At 51.0% G+C, this 23,804-nt stretch overlaps 1 protein-coding gene across 1 annotated transcript in view; it reads right to left on the bottom strand.

Annotated features, from left to right (window-relative positions):
* Positions 1-23,804, bottom strand: part of cacna1ia (calcium voltage-gated channel subunit alpha1 Ia) — a 229,704-nt gene that overhangs the window by 53,381 nt on the left and 152,519 nt on the right. The window contains 4 exon segments of the mRNA XM_072492567.1: positions 4,420-4,571; positions 6,408-6,600; positions 11,564-11,653; positions 14,775-14,900. Coding sequence (XP_072348668.1) covers positions 4,420-4,571; positions 6,408-6,600; positions 11,564-11,653; positions 14,775-14,900 — 561 coding nt within the window.

Here is a 23,804-nt window from a genome sequence, read left to right as displayed (position 1 = left end):
GTGAGGAAAAACCTTTTCACCCAGAGGGTGGTGGGAGTTTGGAACTCGCTGCCTGAAAGGGTGGTGGAGGCAGAGACCCTCAGAACATTTAAGAAGGATTTGGATCTGGACTTGTGGGGCGAAATTCTGCCCCAACGGCGGGATGTCCGCCGACTGATGCCAAAAACGGCGCCAATCAGACGGGCATCGCGCCGGCCCAAAGGTGCGGAATGCTCCGCATCTTTGGGGGCCGAGCCCCAACATTGAGGGGCTAGGCCGACGCCGGAGGAATTTCCGCCCCGCCAGCTGGCGGAAACGGCCTTTGGTGCCCCACCAGCTGGCGCGGAAATGACATCTCCGGGCGGCGCATGCGCGGGAGCGTCAGGGGCCGCCGACAGTTTCCCGCACATGCGCAGTGGAGGGAGTCTCTTCCACCTCCGCCATGGTGGAGACCGTGGCGGAGGCGGAAGGGAAAGAGTGCCCCCATGGCACAGGCCCGCCCGCGGATCGGTGGGCCCCGATCGCAGGCCAGGCCACCGTGGGGGCACCCCCCGGGGTCAGATCGCCCCGCGCCCCCCCCAGGACCCCGGAGCCCGCCCACGCCGCCTTGTCCCGCCGGTAAGGTAGGTGGTTTAATTTACGCCGGCGGGACAGGCAATTTATCGGCGGGACTTCGGCCCATCCGGGCCGGAGAATCGAGCGGGGGGGCCCGCCAACCGGCGCGGCGCGATTCCCGCCCCCGCCGAATCTCCGGTGCCGGCGACTTCGGCAACCGGCGGGGGCGGGATTCACGCCAGCCCCCGGCAATTCTCCAACCCCCGATGTCGCCCCAGATCTCAGGACAGACAAGGTTATGGACCAAGTGCTGGGAAATGGGATTGGATAGTTGGTGTTTTTGACCGGCGCAGACTCGATGGGCCGAAGGGCCTTTTCTGTGCTCTAAACCTCAATGACTCTGAGGTATTATCAAATGTCTAGACAAGTTCTTGTTATCATCTTGTTCCCTTTGAAAAGTGAGAATCTCCACATTTATGTGAAAAGTTACGACCCTGGCCGGTTTAAAATTAACAAGTAACAACAGGAATCTTTGTTTCCACTGTGATCAACGACTGAGTTGACTCTGTGGCTCCAAGGTTAATGGGGAGCACCAGCAGAGCACGATGCTGGGTGAGGAACCAGAATTGGCCAGGAACACGCAGGCACTGCCAATCCTGACATGGAGCATTCTCAGGGGGTTTGACAGGGTCGATGCTGAGAGGATGTTTCCTCTGTGGGAGAGTCTAGGACCAGAGGGCATCATCTCAGAGTGAGGGGTCACCCATTTCAGGCAGAGATGAGGAGGAATTTCCTCCCTCTGAGGGGAGTGAATCTGTGGAATTCTTTACCGCAGAGAGCTGTAGAGGCTGGGTCGTTAGGTATGCTCATGGCTGGGACAGATTTTTAATCAGTAAGCGAATCGAGGATTATGGGGATAATAATAATTTTTATTATTGGCACAAGTAGGCTCACATTAACACTGCAATGAAGTTACTGTGAAAATCCCCGAGTCGCCACACTCTGGTGCCTGTTCGGGTACACAGAGGGGCAATTCAGAATGTCCAATTCACCTAACAAGCGGGGGCTGGATTTTCCGCCCCGCCATATTTCAGGTTCACCACGCCCGCGGGATGCTCCGTTCCACCGGCTGGTCAATGGGGTTTCCCATTGTGGAGCAGCTCCATTCCGTTGTGAAACTCCCGGGCTGCCGGCAAAATGGAGCATCCCGCCGGCGGAGAATCTAGCCCCATGTCTTTCGGGACTTGTGGGAGGGAACCGGAGCACCCGGAGGAAACCCACGCAGACACGGGGCGAGCGTGCAGACTCCGCACAGACAGTCACCCAGCGGGGAATCGAACCCGGGACCCTGGTGTTGTGAAGCCACAGTGCTGTCCCAGGTTCGATCCCGACTCTGGGTCACTGTCCGTGTGGAGTTTGCACATTCTCCCCGTCTTTGCATGGGCTTCACCCCCACAACCCAAAGATGAGCAGGCCACAATAATTGGCCACGCTAAATTGCCCTTAATTGGAAAAAATGAATTGGGTACTCTAAATTTATAACAAGAAATATTTAAAAAACACAAAAAAACATTGCTAACCACTGTGCTACTGTGCTGCAGGAAGGTGGAGTTGAGGATTATCACATCAGATCAATCGTGATCGCATTGAATGGTGGAACAGACTTGATGGGTTGAATGGCCGACTTCAGTTCCTACCTCTTATGGCCTTATGAAGGTGGGGTCTGGGTTGGAGGGGAGTAGGGGTTAAATTCCTATTCCTCCGAGCTCACAAGGGGTGCTAATCAGAGCAAAATGTTAGAACTTTCCGTGGTCAGTCGTAAAGGGGGGTCATAAAAATTATAGAGGCAAGCACCACTTGAGCACAAAACGAATACTGATCGAGCGCTGCACGGTCAGAGGTTCTGTCTTTCGATACGCAGTCTTCTCCGGCCAATGTAAGAGGTCCTGTGGCCACTATTTTGAACAAGAGCAGGGCGCTCTCCCCAGAGTCCTGGACCGATATTTATTCTTCACTCAACAACACAAAGGCAGATGATCTCCCCCTTATCGCATTTCTGTTTGTGGGAGCTGGCTGTGCGCAAATTGGCTGCCTCGTTTCCAACGGTGACCACCCTTCAAAAGTACGTCATTGGCTGTAAAGCACTTTGTGAGGTGTTGAGACTGTGAAATCCGCTGTGTAAGTTCAAATTTAATAAACAGCATCCCGTCACTTCATCAGGGAATCATTAGTTGGTGGATGAAGAACAAGCATTCTGCCAAAGATTACGCTAGTTGGAGATGCCCTCCCTGGTCAAATAGGCCTACCCATATTCACTACCAAGCCTCATACAGAATGACCAATTTGGGTGAGATAAGAGAGGGTTAGTTCCACTCAGGAGAACAAGATCAAGAAAGCAACAAAGATATCCATTTCGATAGCACCTTTATCGGCCTCCCAAAACAATTTACGGAGGACAAAGTCCCTGTCAAAATGGAGTCACTGGTGGAATTCAGGAATCATGGCTGCCACTTTGAGCACAGCAAGGTCCCACAAATCCAATGGGCGGGATTCTCTCATCCCGGGGCCGGGCCGGAGAATCGCCACGACCGGCGCGAATCGTGCCACGCTGCCCCGACGCCGGGACACGATTCTCCAGAGAGCGGAAAATCAGCGCCATTGCCGCAGGCGCGGTTGGCACGGCGCCGGTCGGGGGCCGCTCTACGGCCCCCCCCCCCCCGGCGATTCTCCACCTGGGTGGGCCGAGCTGCCGCAGCAAAAAACCCGAATTCCGCCGGCGCAGTTCTAACCTGGTCTTACCCGGCGTGGAAGGATCCGGGGGCGGCCTGTGGGGTGGGGAAGTGGGGTACAACCCCGGGGGGGGCCTCCGCTGTGGCCTGGCCCGCGGGCGGGCCGGCTTCTCTGGCTGGGGGCCTCCTTTGTTCCGAGTCGGCCCCTGTAGCCCTGCGCCATGTTGCGTCGGGGCCGGCGCGGAGAAGGGAGACACGCGCATGCGCGGAAATCGTGCCGGGCCCCACTGGGCATGCGCGGAAATCGTGCCGGGCCCCACTGGGCATGCGCGGAAATCGTGCCGGTCCCCACTGGGCATGCGCGGAAATCGTGCCGGTCCCCACTGGGCATGCGCGGAAATCGTGCCGGTCCCCACTGGGCATGTGCGGAAATCGTGCCGGTCCCCACTGGGCATGTGCGGAAATCGTGCCGGTCCCCACTGGGCATGTGCGGAAATCGTGCTGGTCCCCACTGGGCATGCGCGGAAATTGTGCCGGGCCCCACTGGGCATGCGCGGAAATTGTGCCGGTCCCCACTGGGCATGCGCGGAAATTGTGCCGGTCCCCACTGCGCATGCGCAGACCCACGGCGCCCACCTGACGCCGGGATCGGCAGCTGGAGCGGCGTGGGTAGCTCCAGTACCGGGCTGGCCCCCTGTAGGGGTCAGAATCTCTGCTCCTGGGGGCCTGTTGACCCTGTCGGGAAACGCGACGGCGTTTACGACGGCATCAACATTTAGCCTCAGGGTCAGAGCATCCCGCCCAATGACTTTGTTGTGGTGCTCACTGAGGAATATATCCACCGCTCCTCTGGTGAATAGGGCCATAGGACCTTTTGAGGGATGGGGGGGCTCAAAGTCACACCTGGTCAGACAGACAGCCCCTCCAGCAGTGCAGCCCTCCCACAGAACTGCACTGGGAGCATCAGCCTGGATTCTTGGAGTGCGACACCACAACCTCCCGACTCAGAGAGGCTACAGGGTTACCCACTGAGCCACGACAAAAACAACGGGGGAAAATACATCTGACGGCAGAGGGAATAAATGCTCAGGATGGAGCTACTGTCAACCCGCAGGACAACACAGGAAGGGTAATGGCAATGGTCGCACAGGCTTACCTTGGGTTGATTGTAGTGTTCCAGAGACATGGTCACCACATTGATGCAGATGGTGAAGGTGATAAAGAGGTCCAGATAATGGCTGGTGCACATGGTATGGATGAAGAGGCGGATGGGTGAGTAGGCCGCATAATAAGGCAAACGTTGGGCCTCTTGCATCGCACAGGTCAACAAGGGGAAAGGGAAGGAAAAAAAAACAAGGGTTGTTTAGATCTTTGCCTCATCTGCTTTCCTTCCCACCACAAGTCGCTTCTTCACCCCATCCCCTTACAGGAAAATACGTGCCTTGGACTGAACCCTCTTAAATCAGTCGCTGTGTTGCATCGCCGCAGAACCTCCCGAAACTATAGACTACCCTCCTGGTCACTGCTGTTCGCAAACCCCAGGAGAAAAATAATAGAGGTGTTTGAAAAAATTGTTCTTCGAAAAGAATTGCGAGAAGGATTTGTCAACTATAGACTTTAGGAGAGGTGGTGGAATGGTGGTTTTGCCACTGGACTAGTAATCCAGAGGCCCAGAGGCAAGCTCTGGGGGGGACCCAGGTTCGAATCCCGCCACTGTAGATGGTGAAACTTGTTGTGTTGGGTGTTCTGGTCTACAAACAGGTCAACACGGCTGGAGGTGGTGTAACTCTATTATATTAACAACTCAACTGTAATAACATACTGTAAGCTTGGGTGCGTGCATTACCAGCTTATCTGTGGACCCTGTCCTATCACTATTTAGGTGAGGCACTCAGCACATGGTGAATGTCTGAGAGGCAGGCTGTGAGCTCTGTGCTCTGAGCTGGCTGCTGCTAGAGTGAGCGGGAACTCTGGTGTCCCCTGTCTTTATAGTGCGTGTGCTCTCACTGGTGATTGGCTGCGATGTTGTGTATGCTGGTTGGTCCTACTGTATGTCCAGCAGTGTGTCAGTGTGTGTGTGATTGCACCATGATATGCTGATGTATATCATGACAAAACTTGACTTCAGTAAAAATCTAGAATCAAAAGTCTAATGATGACCATGAAACCATTGCCGATTGTGGCAAACACCCATCTAGTTCACTAACGTCCTTTAGGGAAGGAAATCTGCTGTCCTTACCCGGTCTGGCCTACATGTGACTCCAGACCCACAGCAATGTGGTGGACTCCTAATTGCCCCTCAAGGGCAAAACAAACATTGGGACAGCGGGAATTTGATGGGAATCATCCAATGGTGTAACAAAGCTAGTTTCCCATTGGCTTTGGGAAGGCAGGGTGTGGTGAGATGCTGGGTGACCAATGGTGTGTGTCTGGGGAAGGGGGGTGGTCAGGCAATGCCCAACTAGAGTAGGGCCTCCTTGCTTCCAGTTACGTGCGGAGTAAAAGCTCCCTTTCCCCTGTCCCAGAAACACCCCTCCGATTGGAAACCAGTGCCACATTTCACCCCCACATTCCCCAATTGGTCCTGAGTTAAGACTGATTTGGAAATGTGCGACCGGGCTAGATTTTGCCAGTTCGATCTGGGATTCGGCACAGGCCCTGGAGATGGAACGGGCCCGTGTCTAACGCATTGTCCTACCAGTTACCATCTTGGGACACCCCGTGACCCCCAAGATTCAAATTTTAACACAGACGTTAAACATAACTGGGCCAAAGGAGTCGGAAAGTCGTTGTGATCAGAAGGCGCTGCCTGGAAGGGCGGTGGAAGCAGATTCAATCATAGTTTTCAAAAGAGAATCGGACTGACGCTTGGAAATTAAAACGTGCAGGGCCTCAGGGCAATAATAGGAGGTGTGGAGTTAATTAGACAAGACCCAGAACAGGATTGATGTGCCAAATGACCTCCTCTGCTGTACGATAAAACCAGTCAATGCACTTGCACCGGGGAACCCCCCTTTCTCGAGAATGCAGCTATAGGACAGAAAGAGCTGGGGGGGGGGGGGGGGGGGGGGGCTGGCTAAGTGGCTAGGTCTTTCAAAGATGCTTGAGCAGGCACGATGGTCCATCTCGGAGAGGGTTCCTTACTCCTGCGCTTCTTCTCCAGCCTCTTCAGCCGCTTCTCCTCGCGTCGCCGAGCCTCCTCCGCCTCCTGGTGCTGACGGCACTTGTGGAAGTTCTCCACCACCACGCCCACAAACATGTTCAAGACAAAGAAGCTGACAATCAGCAGAAAGGAGATGAAATAGAGCAGCATCCAGGGGTTGTGATTGATGATAGGCTGCAAGAGAAAGGGCGGCAATCGGTTATTGCGGTAAAAGCCATAGCAGAAGTGTAACAATCTTGTGGGCCATAAAACAGAATTCAATTTATGCCATGTGGTGTCACGGAGAGTGCTTAGGGATGATTAATTCATAGAAATATGCATAATTTTACAGCACAGGAACAGGCCATTAAATATTGCTTTGAGTTCCTCCCTCCCATGTGAGCCTCCTCCAATCCTACATCATCTCGCCCTATCACCATATCCTTCTATTCCTTTCTCCCTCTTGTGTTTATTCAGCTTCCCCCTGAATGTCTCCAAACCGTTCACCTCAACCGCTCCCTGTGGGGGCGAGTTCCACATTCTCAGCAATCTCCGGGTAAAGGGGCACCTGGGAATATATTCCTGCTGGTTCTGAGTCAGGTGATGTGCGGCGGCGTCGGCAGAGTGTTTGGCCTGGGCTTTGGGCAGATCACCGGCCTTGATTGTACGAGCGATATCTCTTAATAAACCCCTCACCGTAAGGGGCGGCACGGTGGAGCAGCGGTTAGCACTGCTGCCTCACGGCGCCGAGGATCCAGGTTCGATCCCGGCCCCGGGTCACTCTCTGTGTGGAGTTTGCACATTCTCCCCGTGTCTCCGTGGGTCTCAGGTGGATTGGCCGTGCTAAATTGCCCCTCAATTGGAAAAAAAGAATGGGTACTCTAAATTTAAATTTTAAAAAACCCTCTCATCATCGTCATAGATCATAGAATTTACAGTGCAGAAGGAGGCCATTCGGCCCATCGAGTCTGCACCGGCTCTTGGAAAGAGCACCCTACCCAAGGTCCACACCTCCACCCTATCCCCATAACCCAGCAACCCCACCCAACACTAAGGGCAATTTTGGACACTAAGGGCAATGTATCATGGCCAATCCACCTGACCTGCACATCTTTGGACTGTGGGAGGAAACCGGAGCACCCGGAGGAAACCCACGCACACACGGGGAGGATGTGCAGACTCCGCACAGACAGTGACCCAAGCCGGAATCGAACCTGGGACCCTGGAGCTGTGAAGCAATTGTGCTATCCACAATGCTACCGTGCTGCCCTCATGTTTAACAAGGCTCCAGAGTGGAGGCACCTCCAGACTTTTTCCCTAAGCGGCATCAAAGAAATATAACACCCTAATTGATTTATTAGTGACTATTACATTTAACGCACCTAGTTCTGGTCTCCTCCACAAGTGGAAACATCACTACATAACCCCTTTCATAGTTTTTAAGACATTTATCAGGTGACCTCTCAGAGGAAGCAAGCTCAGCCTCTTCAGTCTTACCTGGTAAGCATAGGCTCCCAATTCTGGTTACGCATTTTAACCTAACAGTCTAACAGAAACCAGCCAGGCACTTAAAATCACTCAGTTTACTTTATTACTGATATCCCTCCGTCACTTCTGCCCATGGAGGAGCAGGGGAGGACCTGGGGCAGCGGGAGACTGCATGTTGACACCAAACGGACGATCGTGGAGCGGGGCGAATTCAGGAATGCCTTACCGGGGTGGGCTAGGCGGTGCAGAGGAACGCGCCCAAGAGCGGAAGGATAGAACAGAGGTAGAGAGAAAGAGATAGGCAGAAAGTAACACGAGATAGCAGGAAGAGAAAGAAAGCTGAAACAGAGGTTGTGGAAGGAAAGAACCAGGCAAAACCGGGGAGGATGGTCAGAGGAAGAATGAGGACAGATAAGGCAGGTGTTTAGCGAGGGTCAAGGGTTGGTAGGGTATGAAACAGGAGATAATTAGACTATGAGGATGTGTATGTGTGTGTGTTGTGTGCAAGTATCAGTTTGTGCATGTTTGCGTGTATGTGTGTGCACGCATGTGTTTGTGTATGTGTGGTGTTTGCATGTGCGTGTTTGTGTGCGCACGTGCATGTGCACATATGTGTGCGCGCATGGGGTTTGTGTGTATGTGTGTGCACGCATGTGTATGTGTGGTGTTTGCATGTGCGTGTTTGTGTGCGCACTTGCATGTGCACATATGTGTGCACGCATGGGGTTTGTGTGTATGTGTGTGCACGCATGTGTTTGTGTATGTGTGTGTCTACGTGCAGTGTGTGCGAATGCACTTGTGTGGTGCATCCTCGCTTGGTCATGTTCCAGCTTGCTCATCTATTTCGGTCGTAAAAGTAAGTTAAACCTTTCAGCCCATTTGCAAGATCCATTTTACTGCTTAATTAGTTTTATAACCTTATGTGTTATCCATCTGTTATAAGAATTCTTTAATTTTAATGAAGGACCAACAATGTCATGGAAATATAGTAATGCAATGCATCCATATCTCCCATCAGTCAAGCTGACAGTGCAGCAGAGATACAAGTTACTAAGAAGCCTATTTCATCATATTGATCCAAATATCTTTTAATGTAATCTACATTTTGCAGTTTGTTAACAGCACTCTTTGGATTAGAAACTTGCATTTGTATCACATCTTTAGCATAATAAGACGTCACTAGGCATTTCATATCAGGCAACATCTGACACAGAACCACTTAAGGAGATATTATAATGGTTACCCACGGTCCTGTCGGCTTCAAGGAGTGTTTTAGAGAGGAGAGAGACAGAGAGAGACAGAGAGGTTTAAGGAAGGAAATACAGAGCTTATGGTCCAGGCAGCTGGCGAGGTTACCGAGATTGGGATCAGCGACATTGCTTCCAATTGTTGGATTGTTGTGAAGCCTTCTCTTATCTATTGGTGATGAAATGTCTGCCAGCTGATCGATGTTGCTGCCTTGCACAGGCCCTCCTCTTAATAGGCTATCTTCCTTTTTTCTGCTCACTACAGGTGCCAGTGCCCTCGGGCGCCTCACCCAAGTGGGCGCACTTTAAACAGTGAGCCCTGCCAATGAGTGTTGGCGCCACCCAAGACCCACAGCCTCCGCCAACTAGAAGGAGAAGGGCAGCAGGCACATAGGAACTGCAGGCTGCCCTGTAAGTCCAGCAAACAATTGACTTGGAAATATATGGGCCGTTCCTTTACTGTGGCTGGGCAGAATCCTGGAACTCACTCCCTAACTGCGCTGTGGGTGTACCTACACCACAGGGAGTGCAGCGGTTCAAGAAAGCGGCTCACCATCACCTTCCCAAGGGGCAATTAGGAATGGGCAATAAATGCCAGTCTTTCCAGTGATGCCCACATCCTGAGAATGAATATTAAATAGGTGTTGGTTTCTTCCTACAAGTCCCGAAAGCCATGCTTGTTAGGAGAATTGGATATTCTGAATTCTCCCTCAGTGGACCCGAACAGGCGCCGGAGTGTGGCGACTAGGGGCTTTTCACAGTAACTTCATTGCAGTGTTAATCTGAGCCTACTTGTGACACTAATAAAGGTGATTATTTTTATTAAATAACAACAACGGACATCACCCCTGTCCATGCCCAGTGACCGGACACAATAATAATCATCGCTTATTGTCACAAGTAGGCTTCAATGAAGTTACTGTGAAAAGCCACTACCTAGTCGCCACATTCCGGCGCCTGTTCGGGGAGGCTGGTACGGGAATTGAACCCGCGCTGCTGCCTTGCTCTGCATTACAAGCCAGTTGTTTAGCCCACTGTGCTAAACCAGCCCCTGCATGGTCTCAATGGGTAGAAATCGAGGGTTGTGGTTTCACGTTCCCACTCCAGAAACTCAACAAAATTTAGGTTAATACTCCCATCTCATCTTCCATTTATAATCTTTTTTGAAATAAATTCAGAGTATCCAAATTCTTTTTTTCAATTAAGGGGCAATTTAACGTAACCCACCCACCGAACCCGCACATCTTTGTGACTGTGGGAGGAAATCGGAGCACCCGGAGGAAACCCATGCAGACACGGGGGGCGGGATTCTCCGACCCCCGCTGGGTTGGAAAATCGGCGGGGGGGGGGGGGGCGGCGTGAATCCCGCCCCCGCCGGCTGCCGAATTCTCTGGCGCCGGGGATTTGGCGGGGGCGGGAATCGCGCCGCGCCGGTCAGCAGCCGCTGGCAGCGCCCCCCCCCGGCGATTCTCCGGCCTGCGATGGGCCGAGTGGCCGCCCGTTTACGGCCGGTCCTGCCGGTGTAAATTAGAGTAGGTACTTACCGGCTGGACCTGGCTGCGGGCGGCCTCCGGGGTCCTCGGGGGGGGGGGGCGCAGGGATCTGGCACCGGGAGGTGCCCCCACGGTGGCCTGGCCCGTGATCGGGGCCCACCGATCCGCAGGCAGGCCTGTGCCTTGGGGGCACTCTATTCTACCGTGTCGGCCGCTGTGGTCGTCCGCCATGGTCGACGTGGAGATGAACCCCCCTGCGCATGCGCAGGGATGACGGCAGCACACGTTGCCGCTCCCGCTCATGCGCCAACTCGCGCCGGGCGGCGGAGGCCCTTCCCTGCCGGCCGGCGCGGCGCAAACCACCCCAGCGCCGGCCTAGCTCCTGAAGGTGAGGAGGATTCTGCACCTTTGGGGCGGCCCGACGCCGGAGTGGTTCACGCCGCTCCTCGGCGTCTGAGAATCCCTCCCGGGGAGAAGGTGCAAACTCCGCACACAGTGACCCAAGCCGGGAATCGAACCTGGGTCCTCGGTGCCATGAGGCAGCAGTGCTAACCACTGCACCACTGTGCCGCCTATTCTATTTATAATGTTAAACCAAGGCCCTGTCTAATCTCACAGGTTGACATAATGGATCCCCCTGTATCTCATTTCGAAGAAGGTTAGGGGGGGTTTTGCTCCCTGGTGTCCTGGCCCTCCAGGAATGCCAGATAAATTGACCATAAAAATACGACCATGGTTACCTGGTCATTATCACATTGCTGTTTATGGAATCTTGCTGTGCACAAATTGGCTGCTGCATTCCTGGTCACATTACAATGATGGCTACACTTGAACAAGTATCTCATTGGCCATAAAGCATCTTGGGATGGTCCGAGACTGGGAAGGTGCTACAGAAATGCAAGTCTTTCTTCAAAAGATCAGGGTTTTTACCTGTTGGTCGATGGAAACAGCGTCCAGCCCGTGATACATAATGTTGACCCAGCCATCCTTGGAAGCCAGCACAAAGAGTGACATCAAGGCCTGTGACGAAGAGACAACAAAACCGTTTGCGAAACAGCTTTGTCAACAACATTAGAATACAAGAAGATTTGGAAAGGAGCGTTAGATTCCTGTCTAACCCATTCCTTACTGATCGAACAATCTGGGCAAATCTACCTTTAATAAAGGCACAACCTCAGCTGAGCCAAAACTCAGCAAATAAAGTGAAGGTGCAAACCCAATGCGATATTGTGATGATGGATGTTTTTTTCTACATTTTTGGGAATATTGTGGTATTTTGTAAAGAATACTGTGTGTGTATCCATGATTAATTAAACTGGGGCAAGATAATAGAGACAACCTGTCTGTGAGGGTTGAGAGACAAAAGGGCAAGTGCTGGGTGCGCGCATTTGTAATGCTTTGGTGAGGTTGGATTTACAAGTAAATGGTTTGAGTTTTAAATTTGCATTAGCAGATAGGTAGGGACTTATATTTCGAAGGGAAGTTTATAAGTAACAAGGGACTTCTACAACTCACAAACGTTTCATAAGTAAACAGGGCAAGGTTACTACGTTTTCCACCAAAGGTGGAGATTTCCTAAAACCAGCCCGGTGCTGGGCGAAGGTGTGAATTTGAAACAGCCTGTTCAGTTTTCAAGCCGGGGAATTCTTTGGCAGTTTCTTTCTGAACTTTCTACGGTTTCCACAGCAGAGTAAAGTGTTTGAGGAGCTGAGTGGTTTCCTTAATTGAAATTATAGCAGTTTTTGCCTTGGGTAACATTACTGAATTTTTCTGGTTACAAATTTATAAGGGAATTGTTGCAAAGAAAGTGTTTACTTGTGTGTTCTGACCAAGTGGGCTTTTGGGGAGGGCGGTGTTTTGTAAGAGTGTTTTAACTGTGTAACTTTAATCTTAAGTGCTGAAGTCTTTTTGTCTTGTTAATAAATCTTTCGATTTTTAAAATCTGAAAGGTGTTACTGCAGTTCTGTGCTTCTGGGGTCAGTAGCTTTTCTGTTTGTTTTCAAATTACAAAAAAAAATGGCTATGATCGGTGAGACAGGTTTCCCTTTGGGATTTGGCTTGCTCAGCAAATAACATCTGCTGTGGTCATAACAAAAACTCTGAGTGGAAAAGTTAGTTCTGCGACTAACAGAATTGTTCCTTCGCCAGACTTTCTAATAAGGGGTGCTGCTGTCCTTTTTGGTGCATATCCAAAGATGTGCAGGTTAGGTGGATTGGCCATGCTAAATTGCCCTTAGTGTCCAAAATTGCCCTTAGTGTTGGGTGGGGTTACTGGGTTCTGGGGATGGGGTGGGAGTGTGGGCTTGGGTGGGGTGCTCTTTCCAAGAGCCGATGCAGACTCGATGGGCCAAATGGCCTCTTTCTGCACTGTAAATTCTATGAAATTCTATGATATTTAACAGACACTATCATTCTCAAGTTGTTACAGGTATTCTTTTCATCCTTTACGTCAACTATCATTACATTGCCCCACTCTGTGAAGATTTTAGCTGTGCCCTTTTATTTCCTCGCATCCCAAAACGGCAATTACCATGGTGACGTCGGGTACAAGCACATATTCCTGTTCAGCACATTTTCCTCCAATGATGCAGGTCTCCTCCTCAGACTGCCCCGCCCACAACATTTTGTTTTTAGCTGTACTCTAACTTTGGTCCTTGTTGTATTCTGTGGCCTGGGACAGCTCCCTACTCCTGTGGTCAGGTCACTGTTTCGTCAGTGCCTACAAGAAACCAGGGTCGCAGCAACCCCCCGCCCCCAGGTTTGTCAATGGGAAATCCCTATGACAATCAGTGCGAGGAATCCCACCGTCAGCGAACACACTGCGGGTGGACCGGAGAAACTCACCCGAGAGTCTAGCCCCTCACTTTGTCACCCGCCACGGCTCAAATCTCAACACATGATGGATTGGAAACTGTTATTCATCATTCGCGACATGCAGAGGGGGTTTAATTCTGAGGAAAGATCACACAAACTAACATTGTGTGCCTTGAAATTTAGAAAGTTAAGGGGTGATTTGATCAACGTTTTCACGCTGTACTGAGGGGAACTAATAAGATAGAGAGAAGCTATTTCCACTGCTTCGGAAGTCTAGGATTAGGACACAATGTGAAAATTAGAACCAGACCTTTCAGGAGTAAAATCAGCAACTTTTCTATACACAAAGGCTAGTAGGGGGTAGCACAGTGGTTAGCACTGTTGCTTCACAGCACCAGGGTCCCAGGTCCGATTCCCGGCTTGGGTCACTGTCTGTGCGGAGTCTGCATGTTCTCCCCGTGTCTGCGTGGATTTCCTCCGGGTGCTCCGGTTTCCTCCCACAAGTCCTGAAAGACGTGCTTGTTAGGTGAGTTAGACATTCTGAATTCTCCCTCCGTGTACCCGAACAGGCGCCGGAATGTGGCGACGAGGGGATTTTCACAGTAACTTCATTGCAGTGTTAATGTAAGCCAACATGTGACACTAAATATTATTATTATTATTGAAAGTTTGAAACTCTCTTCTGAAAATGGCAATCGATGATTGATCAATTGTTAATCATAGATTATCATAGAATTTACAGTGCAGAAGGAGGCCATTCGGCCCATCGAGTCTGCACCGGCTCTTGGAAAGAGCACCCTACCCAAGGTCAACACCTCCACCCTATCCCCATAACCCAGTAACCCCACCCAACACTAAGGGCAATTTTGGACACTAAGGGCAACTTATCATGGCCAATCCACCTCACCTGCACATCTCTGGACTGTGGGAGGAAACCGGAGCACCCGGAGGAAACACGCGCACACACGGGGAGGATGTGCAGACTCCGCACAGACAGTGACCCAAGCCGGAATCGAACCTGGGACCCTGGAGCTGTGAAGCAATTGTGCTATCCACACTGCTACCGTGCTGCCCCTCCACACTGCTACCGTGCTCCATTAAAACGGAGATTGGCAACATCTTTTGATGACCAAAGGCATTCCAGGACATGGGGCTGAAGGTGGCTCTGTGGATTTAGATTTCAGATCAGCCATGATCTCATTGGATGGTGGGCAGGCTCGAGGGGCTGAATGGGCTCCTCCTGCCCCTGCATTACACACAGTATTTTAGGCTGTACCATTATCAGGGCCAGCAGCCTGTTGGGAAATGTTGGGTGAAAAAGCAGTACCTGTCCCAGGTTGTCGAAGTTGTACTTGTGATGGATCCACCTGTAGTTGGCCAGCAGGCAGTCCGATCTGTTGGTGACATTGCGAGTGTCGTGACCCTGGCAGTAGTAGAACTTGCCTTTGAAAAGCTGAAAGAGTCAAATAGCAGAATTAATGGTGGCGTTGGTTGTGAATCCGCTTTGGGAGAACAATGCAGAGTGTGGGCAGGTTGATTCTTTTGTTCTACGATTATGCAAATAGACTCGAGCAGAAATTTGTTTAAATCCTTTTCAAAACCGGCGTAATTTTGTGCCTGGATTGCTAATTAGGGGCTGGTTCAGCACAGTGGGCTAAACAGCTGGCTTGTTATGCAGAACAAGGCCAGCAGCGCGGGTTCAATTCCCGGACCGGCCTCCCCGAACAGGCGCCGGAATGTGGCGACTAGGGGCTTTTCACAGTAACTTTATTGAAGCCTACTTGTGACAATAAGTGATTATTATTAATTGCATTCAAAATGGAAACTCTCGGGATTTAAATAAATGGGATTAAAGTCCCATCGCGAGCGCGTTTAGCCGGGTGTTTCCCGGTACTTGCAGCCCCAAGAAACACAACGCTATCGAATGGCACTCGGGTTAGATGGGGCCTCAGTGGAGAATTATCGGCCGAGGCCACACACAGAGCCCTGTCCTGCACTGAGGAGCTCCTCAGGGTAGCGAGAGATCGGAACAGCCCCGGCTCGATCACCACCACATCAAAAATGCCAGATTGGCAGCTTTGCAGTGCCAGGCTGGCACCCAGGTGGCACTGTCAGGGTGCCCAGGTGGAACCAGCAGTGCCAGGGTGCCACCCTGCCCAACAGGCATTCCCCTGGGGGTCTCCAACCCCCCTGGAGACCCCCACGAGTGCCATTCCGCCTGGTCCCCCTTTGTGGAGACCAGCGTTGAACGGCGCTCGCCCGAGGTCTCCGAGGTGAAGGGGATAGAGAGATAGATCCCAAGCCTCGAGGGTCTCGGGGAACTGCATATCCCAGTGAGACTAGCTGTCCCACTTCAACATACAGAGTTGCCAAAAAGTGAACCTGCCCACAATGGGTGGGATTTACATCGCAACATTTCACGAGATCGCATTAGATCTCACTAGGTATTGCGAGCTGGGGAGATCCGGGAGCAGAGTCCCCTGGTTTCTATTGGCCACGTTTGGCGCAGAGCGCTGTTATTCGGGCGTAGTGTGGCCATTCGATCACACCCCAAATATCTTCAATACCAATCCCTATAACTTAGCCAACGCCTGGGGCGGGATTCTCTAAAAATGGGGCTATGTCCCCACGCCGGCGGGATAACCGGCTCCGGCGTCAACGGCCCCCAAAAGTGAGGAATTCTCCCGTTTCTAGGGGGCTAAGTTGCCGCCGGAGTGATCCCCGCAGCTCCAGCCGGCATGGAACGGCCCGCGCGAGTCTGCGCCGGCCCCTGGGCAATGTGGCAGAGCCCTACAGGGGCCCGGCACGGAGGAAAGAAGGTTCCCACGGAACCAGCCCGCCCGCCAATCGGTAGGCCCCGATCGTGGGCCAGACCAGTCCAGGCCACCGTGGCACCCACCCCCCCCACCCCCCCGGGGTCAGATCCCCCCCCCGGATGGCCCCCGAACACTTACCTGCCAGGTCCCAACGTGTGTGAGGTGAGTAATTCACGCCGGCGGGACTCGGCAAAACCTGCCGGCCACTCGGTCCATCGGGGCCCGGAGAATCGTCTGGGGGGGTGGGGGGGGGGGCGCTGTCAACGGCCCCCGACCGACGTGGCGGGAATCCCGCCGTCGCCCGAAAATCGGCGCCGGAGAATAGGGAAGCCAGCGTCGGGGCGGCGGGGCAGGATTCACGCCTCCCCCCGGGGATTCTCCGACCATACGCAGAGTCGGAGAATCCCGGACATGGAGTCCTGCACAAATGATAAAAGCCTCCAGACAGGCCAGTTACACTTCCTAGTTGTTCAGCCAATGCTTTCCCTTCTAGTTAGGTATCTGGTTTAATCACGTCAGATCCACACTGGAGCACAGTTTGCTTAGGTCAGTCTGACTGTTAGATCCCTATGAAAACTGACCGGTCTTCAAAATCACAACTGGGTTTGGTCGCCTTCGCTTTACCCATAAGCGAACCTGGAGGATGAATCTCGCAGTCTCTCTCTCTCTCTGACTCTCCCTCCTCAGGGCTGACAACTTTCCCAGGGTCAGCCTGGAACCTCTGAGATTGAAATATTAATCTCCTGACTGCGAGGGATCCATCAGTAATGTTAGGGAAGGACTCCTGACAGCAGTAACTTACTCAATTAAACATGATTCTCCATCTCACATCACATGGGTGTGTGGACAAGTCTAAACTGATTGCAGAATCCCGAGCTATCAGTTTAATCTGCATCGTGGCCCATCAGTGACAACAGATAACAAACTCTGATGTGCCCAGGGGAGTTGGTAATTAAGACAATTACTTACTAAATTGTGAAGATCTTGAAATCAGCATCATGAATATGTTAAAAAAGAGTGCAAGATAACATCTTCTGAGGCGTCATTAATAAACAGAAACATCTTGAATATAAACTGTGCAACTGGATAATTAGGTCTGGTTAAAATTAAAGCTTGGATTACTTTTACTCTCCCGGTGAGCCAGCTTGGGATTTGATCCCTCGGTCAACTGGACATTGTTCACAGGTTTATCAGCATGGGCCGTAACTAATGACAAACTCGGTATTGCCACAACGTTCCCTTTCCGCCATTACCTGTGGGGTATTATCACAACTGTAACAACTGCAAGAGTTAATGAAGCATCGAGAGTAGCCACTAGAGGGAGCTACAGTTACAAGTATATAAGGCAGCGATGCCAAGCTTTGTGGGGAGAATGTGTGCAGGTGTTAGCTAGAGAGAGTCAGAAGTACAAATAGTGTGAGTGAGAGCAGATCATAGTTTATATCAGTATTAAGATTAGCTGTAAATGAATGTAGTTTAAATGTTAATAATCAACTGTGTGTTCTTTAGGGGTATGCGTCGAATCCAAATTAGTAGTGTTAATAAATTTATAACTTTGTTTAAGTAAAAGCTATACTGTGGTCTTTGCGAACACTACGCCAACCATCCTGAAATAAGCAACACAAAGAACACTGTATTACCCAAGAGCCACATGGTGAACTGGTATCTTGTTACAGTAACCTCTATTTACCGTGTTGACCCCCTCCTTCCTCAGACCAATATTTCCATTGAATTTCGACCCGCTCCATCTTTACATTGATCTTACCTACCTCAGGGGGAGGAGGAACTGGTTTTAATGGGCAGTCTTGTTGCAAACGCCTTCACTTCATGGGCAGTAGCGGGTTCAAGAAGGTGGTTCACCGCCCCCTTCCCGGGGGCAATTAGGAGGCAGTGAATATTCCTCAAATGCCCGCCTTGCCAACGATGCTCAGGTGCCGAGAATGGGGTTTGCAACTGTTTGCCTTTGCGAAAAGAGGCCAGCGATCCCTGTATCTGATAGTAAATGCATTTCAAAAGTAATTTGTTGGATCCGAAGCACTTTGGGACATGCCGGGGCCATGTTAGGAGATCATTATTTTAAGTACAGATTTTAGTTAGAGCTGGAGAACTCAGGCAGATGCTTTTAACACGAAACAAGTCAGCCCATTAGTAACCCTCCAGCGTGTCTTCCCTCTGTTAGGCATTCCACTGATATTTCATAGTGCTATTAATATTGCTCATCCAAAACTACTTGCATCAAACTTTCCGAGAACCAACGGAACCTTTATTGGAATTAGAATATCCAGGGGTTAACCAGGGGTCCACCCACTCTGCCTTTGGTGCTGGAGATACATTTGTGTTCCAACATTTCATTGCAAATGGGGTAGATTTCTTTCAGAAAACAACAATTTGGGGGCACAGCCTACGAGTAATTTGAGATAATGTGATGTGTGAGGAACAGGTGACGTTGGACTAAAACGGTAAAGGCTAGACATACTCAGCATCTGTGGAGAGAGAAACAGTTAATGGCCATCATTTAACCGGAACAAATCTATGTCTGGCTTTGGATGTGTGTTTCTCAGCCTTTGCGCCAAGAACACCCCTTTAATTTTGGCTGGGGGATTTTCTCTCCACCGAGACTCCGCTTAAGAGTCATGTCCTGCTGGCGAGCGCAGATCAAGGCGCCATTTTGTCTTGCTGCACCTATCCTTACCCCACCCCGTTCCCCCCTTTCAGTGCCCCCCCCCCCCTGTTTTTGGCTCCCCCTCCACCCCAAACTCAGGGAGGCCCCCAGGAACACTCCTTCATCTCGCCTCCACCTTGTAAGGCCCCCTCCCCCCTCCCCGGGCCCTATCCTCGGCAGTGTCATACTGACACCTGGGCACCCTGGCACTGTCCCTGCCAGCGTGGCATTGCTACCTGGGCACCCTGGCAGTGCCAGGCCTGCAGTGCCAGGGTGCCCAGATGATGGCACTGCCAGGGTGCCAGGCTGACAATGCCAAGGTGTCTGAATGCCAGAGGGACTGCAAGGGTACCACCCAGGCCCGGGAGAATCATGTAACCGCATATTTAAATGACCCCATGGCTATCGACAGTAGACATTCTATTTTGGGGTTTAGAGGTATGGGCTGGTTCCATATGGTCTGTCCTCTGCCTGGTATGAAGGAACATGCTGTTTTATTCGATCAGCCAATCACAGGGATGTACAGCCTGTGTACCTGGCATCAGGTAACTTTCCACAAATATTCACTCCCTCCACCACCGGTGCACAGTGTCAGCCGTGTGTACCATCTACAAGATGCACTGTAGAAACTCACCACGGTTCCTTAGACGACACCTTCCAAACCCGCGACCTCTACCATCGAGAAGGACAAGAGCAGCAAGTACCTGGGAACCCCACCACCTGGAGGTTCCCCTCCAAGTCACTCAGCTGACTTGGAAATATCTCGGCCGTCCCTTCACTGTCGCTGGGACATCATCCTGGAACTCCCTCCCTAACAGCACAGTGGGTGTACCTACACCTCAAGGACTGCAGCGATTCAAGAAGGCAACTCACCACCACCTTCTGAAGGGCAACTAGGGATGGGCAACAAATGCCGGGCCTAACCAGCGACGCCCACATCCCGTAAATGAATTTTTAAAACTCCGGCACTGAGACTCATACACAACCATGTTCAGCAGTGTGTTAGGAAGAACGTTGTTTTGGACTGACTCTGTCGTCCTATTAGGGAAAATACCACTTGCGTAGCCATTGCATAGTAACAGTATGAAAGGGACTATTCGAATTTTTAGAGATACTTTGCCTTTTAATAGCCTTAATCTGGCGTTATTGTAAATATGGAGATAAAAAAGATGGGCTGTAAATTGATGTAATCTACATTGAGCAATAGCTGTACTATTTATTTCCCTCATTTTCTCTTTGTGGAACCCTAGCTAAGTTTCACTTAAAACAGAGACTGAATTTGAGGAACACAGAGAATCCCTGACTGCTAAGTGCTTTGTATCACCCACAGGAAGTGATAAGACACTGCATAAACGTTAGTTTATGAAATGAAATGAAAATCGCTTATTGTCACAAGTAGGCTTCAAATGAAGTTACTGTGAAAAGCCCCTAGTTGCCACATTCCGGGAGGCTGGTACGGGAATTGAACTGTGCTGCTGGCCTGCCTTGGTCTGCTGTCAAAGCCAGCGATTTAGCCCTGTGCTAAATCAGCCCCTTTATTTCCCCCTTGACACACAATCATTAAACGGTCTATCAGGGTTCCCTCTCAAAATTCCTCTTTCCGTCACTTAGACAAAGATTTCAATCTTTGACCTGTTTTTTTGTGTGTTTAAAACACGGTGGAACCTTAATATTTGGGAAAGTGTTGACATACCTCGATTCGTGACATCTCATTTTGCTCTTTTCCGTTTCCTGCTATTGCTTGTTCCCCAATAACCTCAAAGTCAGAGGAATTGGGAGGTACTGAATGACGGATCATTGGGGCTGAATGGCCCATTCAGCCATATTCCACCCCGAGCTCCAGGATCTTTCATTCCTAACCCCTTGGTTTTGATATCGACGTTATGAGATGGCAGAAGAATAGAGCACTAACCCTCCATTGTCGGGGGATTGACTTGTAACTCAACCCATTTGATTTAAATACAATTTAGGGACCGTGTTATACCTTCTGCTGATGGTGGGTTGAAAATCTGGGAGTCAAATAAGAAAGGATTAAGGGTGCGGGAGGTTAATACTGCCTCACAAGGGAAGAAGTGAGCAAGCCAGGTCTGTCAATAGTTTATCAGGCCAGGATATGCCTCAATGCAGCCACTCATGAGAGGCGCAATGGAGAGAAGTCGCAGGGATCTCATTATCGGAAGCCAAGGAGAGATACACTCGTCGTCCTGCTCAATCCACTTTGGAGGAGGATGCTTTGGGAAGGCGGTGGTGTAGTGGTATTGTCACTAGACTAGTAATCCAGAGACTAGGAGTAACGCTCTGGAGTCCCTGGTTCGAATCCCACCATTGCAGATGGCGAAATTTGAATTCAATAAACATCTGGAATTAAAAGTCTTATGGTGACCAATGAAACCATTGACGATTGCTGTAAAAACCCATCTGGTCCGCTAATGTCCTTCAAGGAAGGAAATCTGTCGTCCTTTCCTGGTCTGACCTACATGTGACTCCAGACCCACAGCAATGTGATTGACTCTTAACTGCCCCAGCAAGAAATGGCCGAGCGAGACACCAAGTTCAAAGGCAATTAGGGATGGGCAACAAATGCTGGCCCAGCCGGCGCCGCCCACGTCCCAAAAACCTTACAAGGCGAATATTCAAGTCACCACAGTCCCAGATGACCACAGGCTGCTTTCCCCTTTGAGGGGGGGAGCTGATTGGTGGTGGTTTAACCTGAGGGTCACCACACCTCAGGCGAGAGGCAAGGTTGAGAAGGCGGGGCCTTCATGAATAACTGGTACGGGAATTGAACCCGCGTTGTTTGGCATTGCTCTGCATCACGAACCAGCCGTCCAGCCAACTGAGCTAAACTCTGCTGGAGTTAGCTACTTGCACTTCTATAATAAGGGATTCTCAAATTCTGGAAATACCAACAGATAAAGAGGACAATTGGCCCATAATTCTCACTGCCTGCTAGAATGTTCTCTGTTCTATCATGCATCCTTTAAATTCATCTAACTTTGAGGATTTAATGAGTTTCCTCTCAATTGTGGCGAATTTTGCTCTGGAACCTCTGGTGCCGATGAAACCCATCTTCCGATAACTCATCGTGTCAGAACATTCTGGAAAACATTCCTTTCCGCCTCTATTTACATTCTGAGTTTCTGCATTTTTGTTTCCTCTGTGCAAGCCAGTGGAAATGTTACATTGGATTTATAGCACAGAGTCTGCCCATTCAGCCCAACTGGTCCTTGGCAGCCATGGTGGCTGTTATAGCCTGCCTGCTTACCATTGGCTGGGGACTAATGACAATCCCACAATCCTGTGGGAGTATGAGCTTCCCCAATGAGGGGGGCGGAGCAACCATTAGTAAACTCCAAGTATAAATAAAGCTGGCCAGTTTGGAACCAGCAGGAAGAAGTATGCAGCAAGGGTAGTTGCTGCTGCTATATATGTATATATATATATATATATATGTTATTGTAAATAAATGTTATTCCTTTGTATCCTTAAAACTCGTGCTGGAATCTTCGTGGCCCTCACAAAACTGGCGACGAGGGTTAAAGTGAATAGCTGTCTACACTGCTGAAGCCACCTCCCTGGATTTTTGTTGGATACAGGCTGGAAGTTGTTTTCTATTATACCATGCCTCTGTATGGACGTTTGGATGTTTTTGATGCTGCGCTGGAAAGCTGGAACCAGTACGCACAACAGATGCGTTACTATATCTGGGCAAACAATATCACTGAAAACGAGCGCCAGGTGGTCATATTGCTCACTGCCTGCGGCCCGCATACGTTTGGGGTGATTAGGAGCCTTACGTACCCAGCTGCGCCGGACACCAAAACGTTTGATGAACTTGTGAATATAGTGGGGCAACATTTGAACCCAACCCCGTCCACGATAGTTCAGTGTTACCGGTTTAATACCGTTAAGAGGACCCCAGGAGAATCCCTTGCCGATTTTCTATCCAGGCTACGCAGGATTGCGGAGTACTGTGACTATGGTGAGACCTTGTCAGAAATTTTACGCGACCGTTTGGTTTGCGGTATTAACAATGCGGCCACCCAGAAAATGTTGTTAGCTGAGCCAACATTGACTTTTCAACAGGCCATTCAAATAGTATTGTCCCGAGAGAGCGCAGAACGAGGAGTGCAGGAGCTACAGGGAATGGAAGTGCACGCCTTGGGGCGCAACCCCTTCCGTCCGAAAACGTCCCCCCGCACTCTTGCGGTACCTTGGACGAGGCGACGTCCGGACCGACGCCAGTGGCCGTCGGACATTCCTCCCCGAAGGGAGCCTTCTCCAGAACCAATGGATGAGGAGCCATGTCCGTGTCAGACTTGTAGGCACCGACCCCATCGCGGACGCCGGTCCTGGGGGCGCCAGAGGCGCCGTCGTTCCAACCGAAACTGGGACCAGCCCAGGGGCCGTACCTTCCATGTGGATGAACCTGCGGCGACTACTCCTGAGGACGTGGAGACGGAGGATGACTGCCTGCAGCTGCATTGTGTGGCAGCTCCCCGTGTGGCCCCCATTAAGGTGACAGTACGGGTCAATGGTCACCCGCTTGAGATGGAGTTGGACACTGACGCAGCGGTCTCCGTGATCGCCCAGAGGACATTCGACCGCATCAAGCAGGGTATACAGACCCTTACATTAACCGACCTTCAGGCCAGGTTGGCCACCTACACGGGGGAACCATTGGACATTGCAGGAACTACAATGACCCCTGTTGTTTATGGACGCCAGGAGGGGCGTTTCCCACTTATCGTGGTGCGCGGCCATGGGCCCAGCCTGTTGGGTCGGGACTGGTTGCGCCATTTGCGGTTGCAATGGCAACACATCCTCCAAACAGTTTCTGAAGTGTTGACTGAGGTGCTCGGACGATACCCAGATGTAT

This window comes from Scyliorhinus torazame, chromosome 29 (assembly GCF_047496885.1).
Source record: "Scyliorhinus torazame isolate Kashiwa2021f chromosome 29, sScyTor2.1, whole genome shotgun sequence".
In the NCBI taxonomy this organism is placed as follows: Eukaryota; Metazoa; Chordata; class Chondrichthyes; order Carcharhiniformes; family Scyliorhinidae; genus Scyliorhinus; species Scyliorhinus torazame.
The sequence above is the reverse complement of the archived record's forward strand: the minus strand, read 5'-3'. Positions and strand labels throughout refer to the sequence as shown.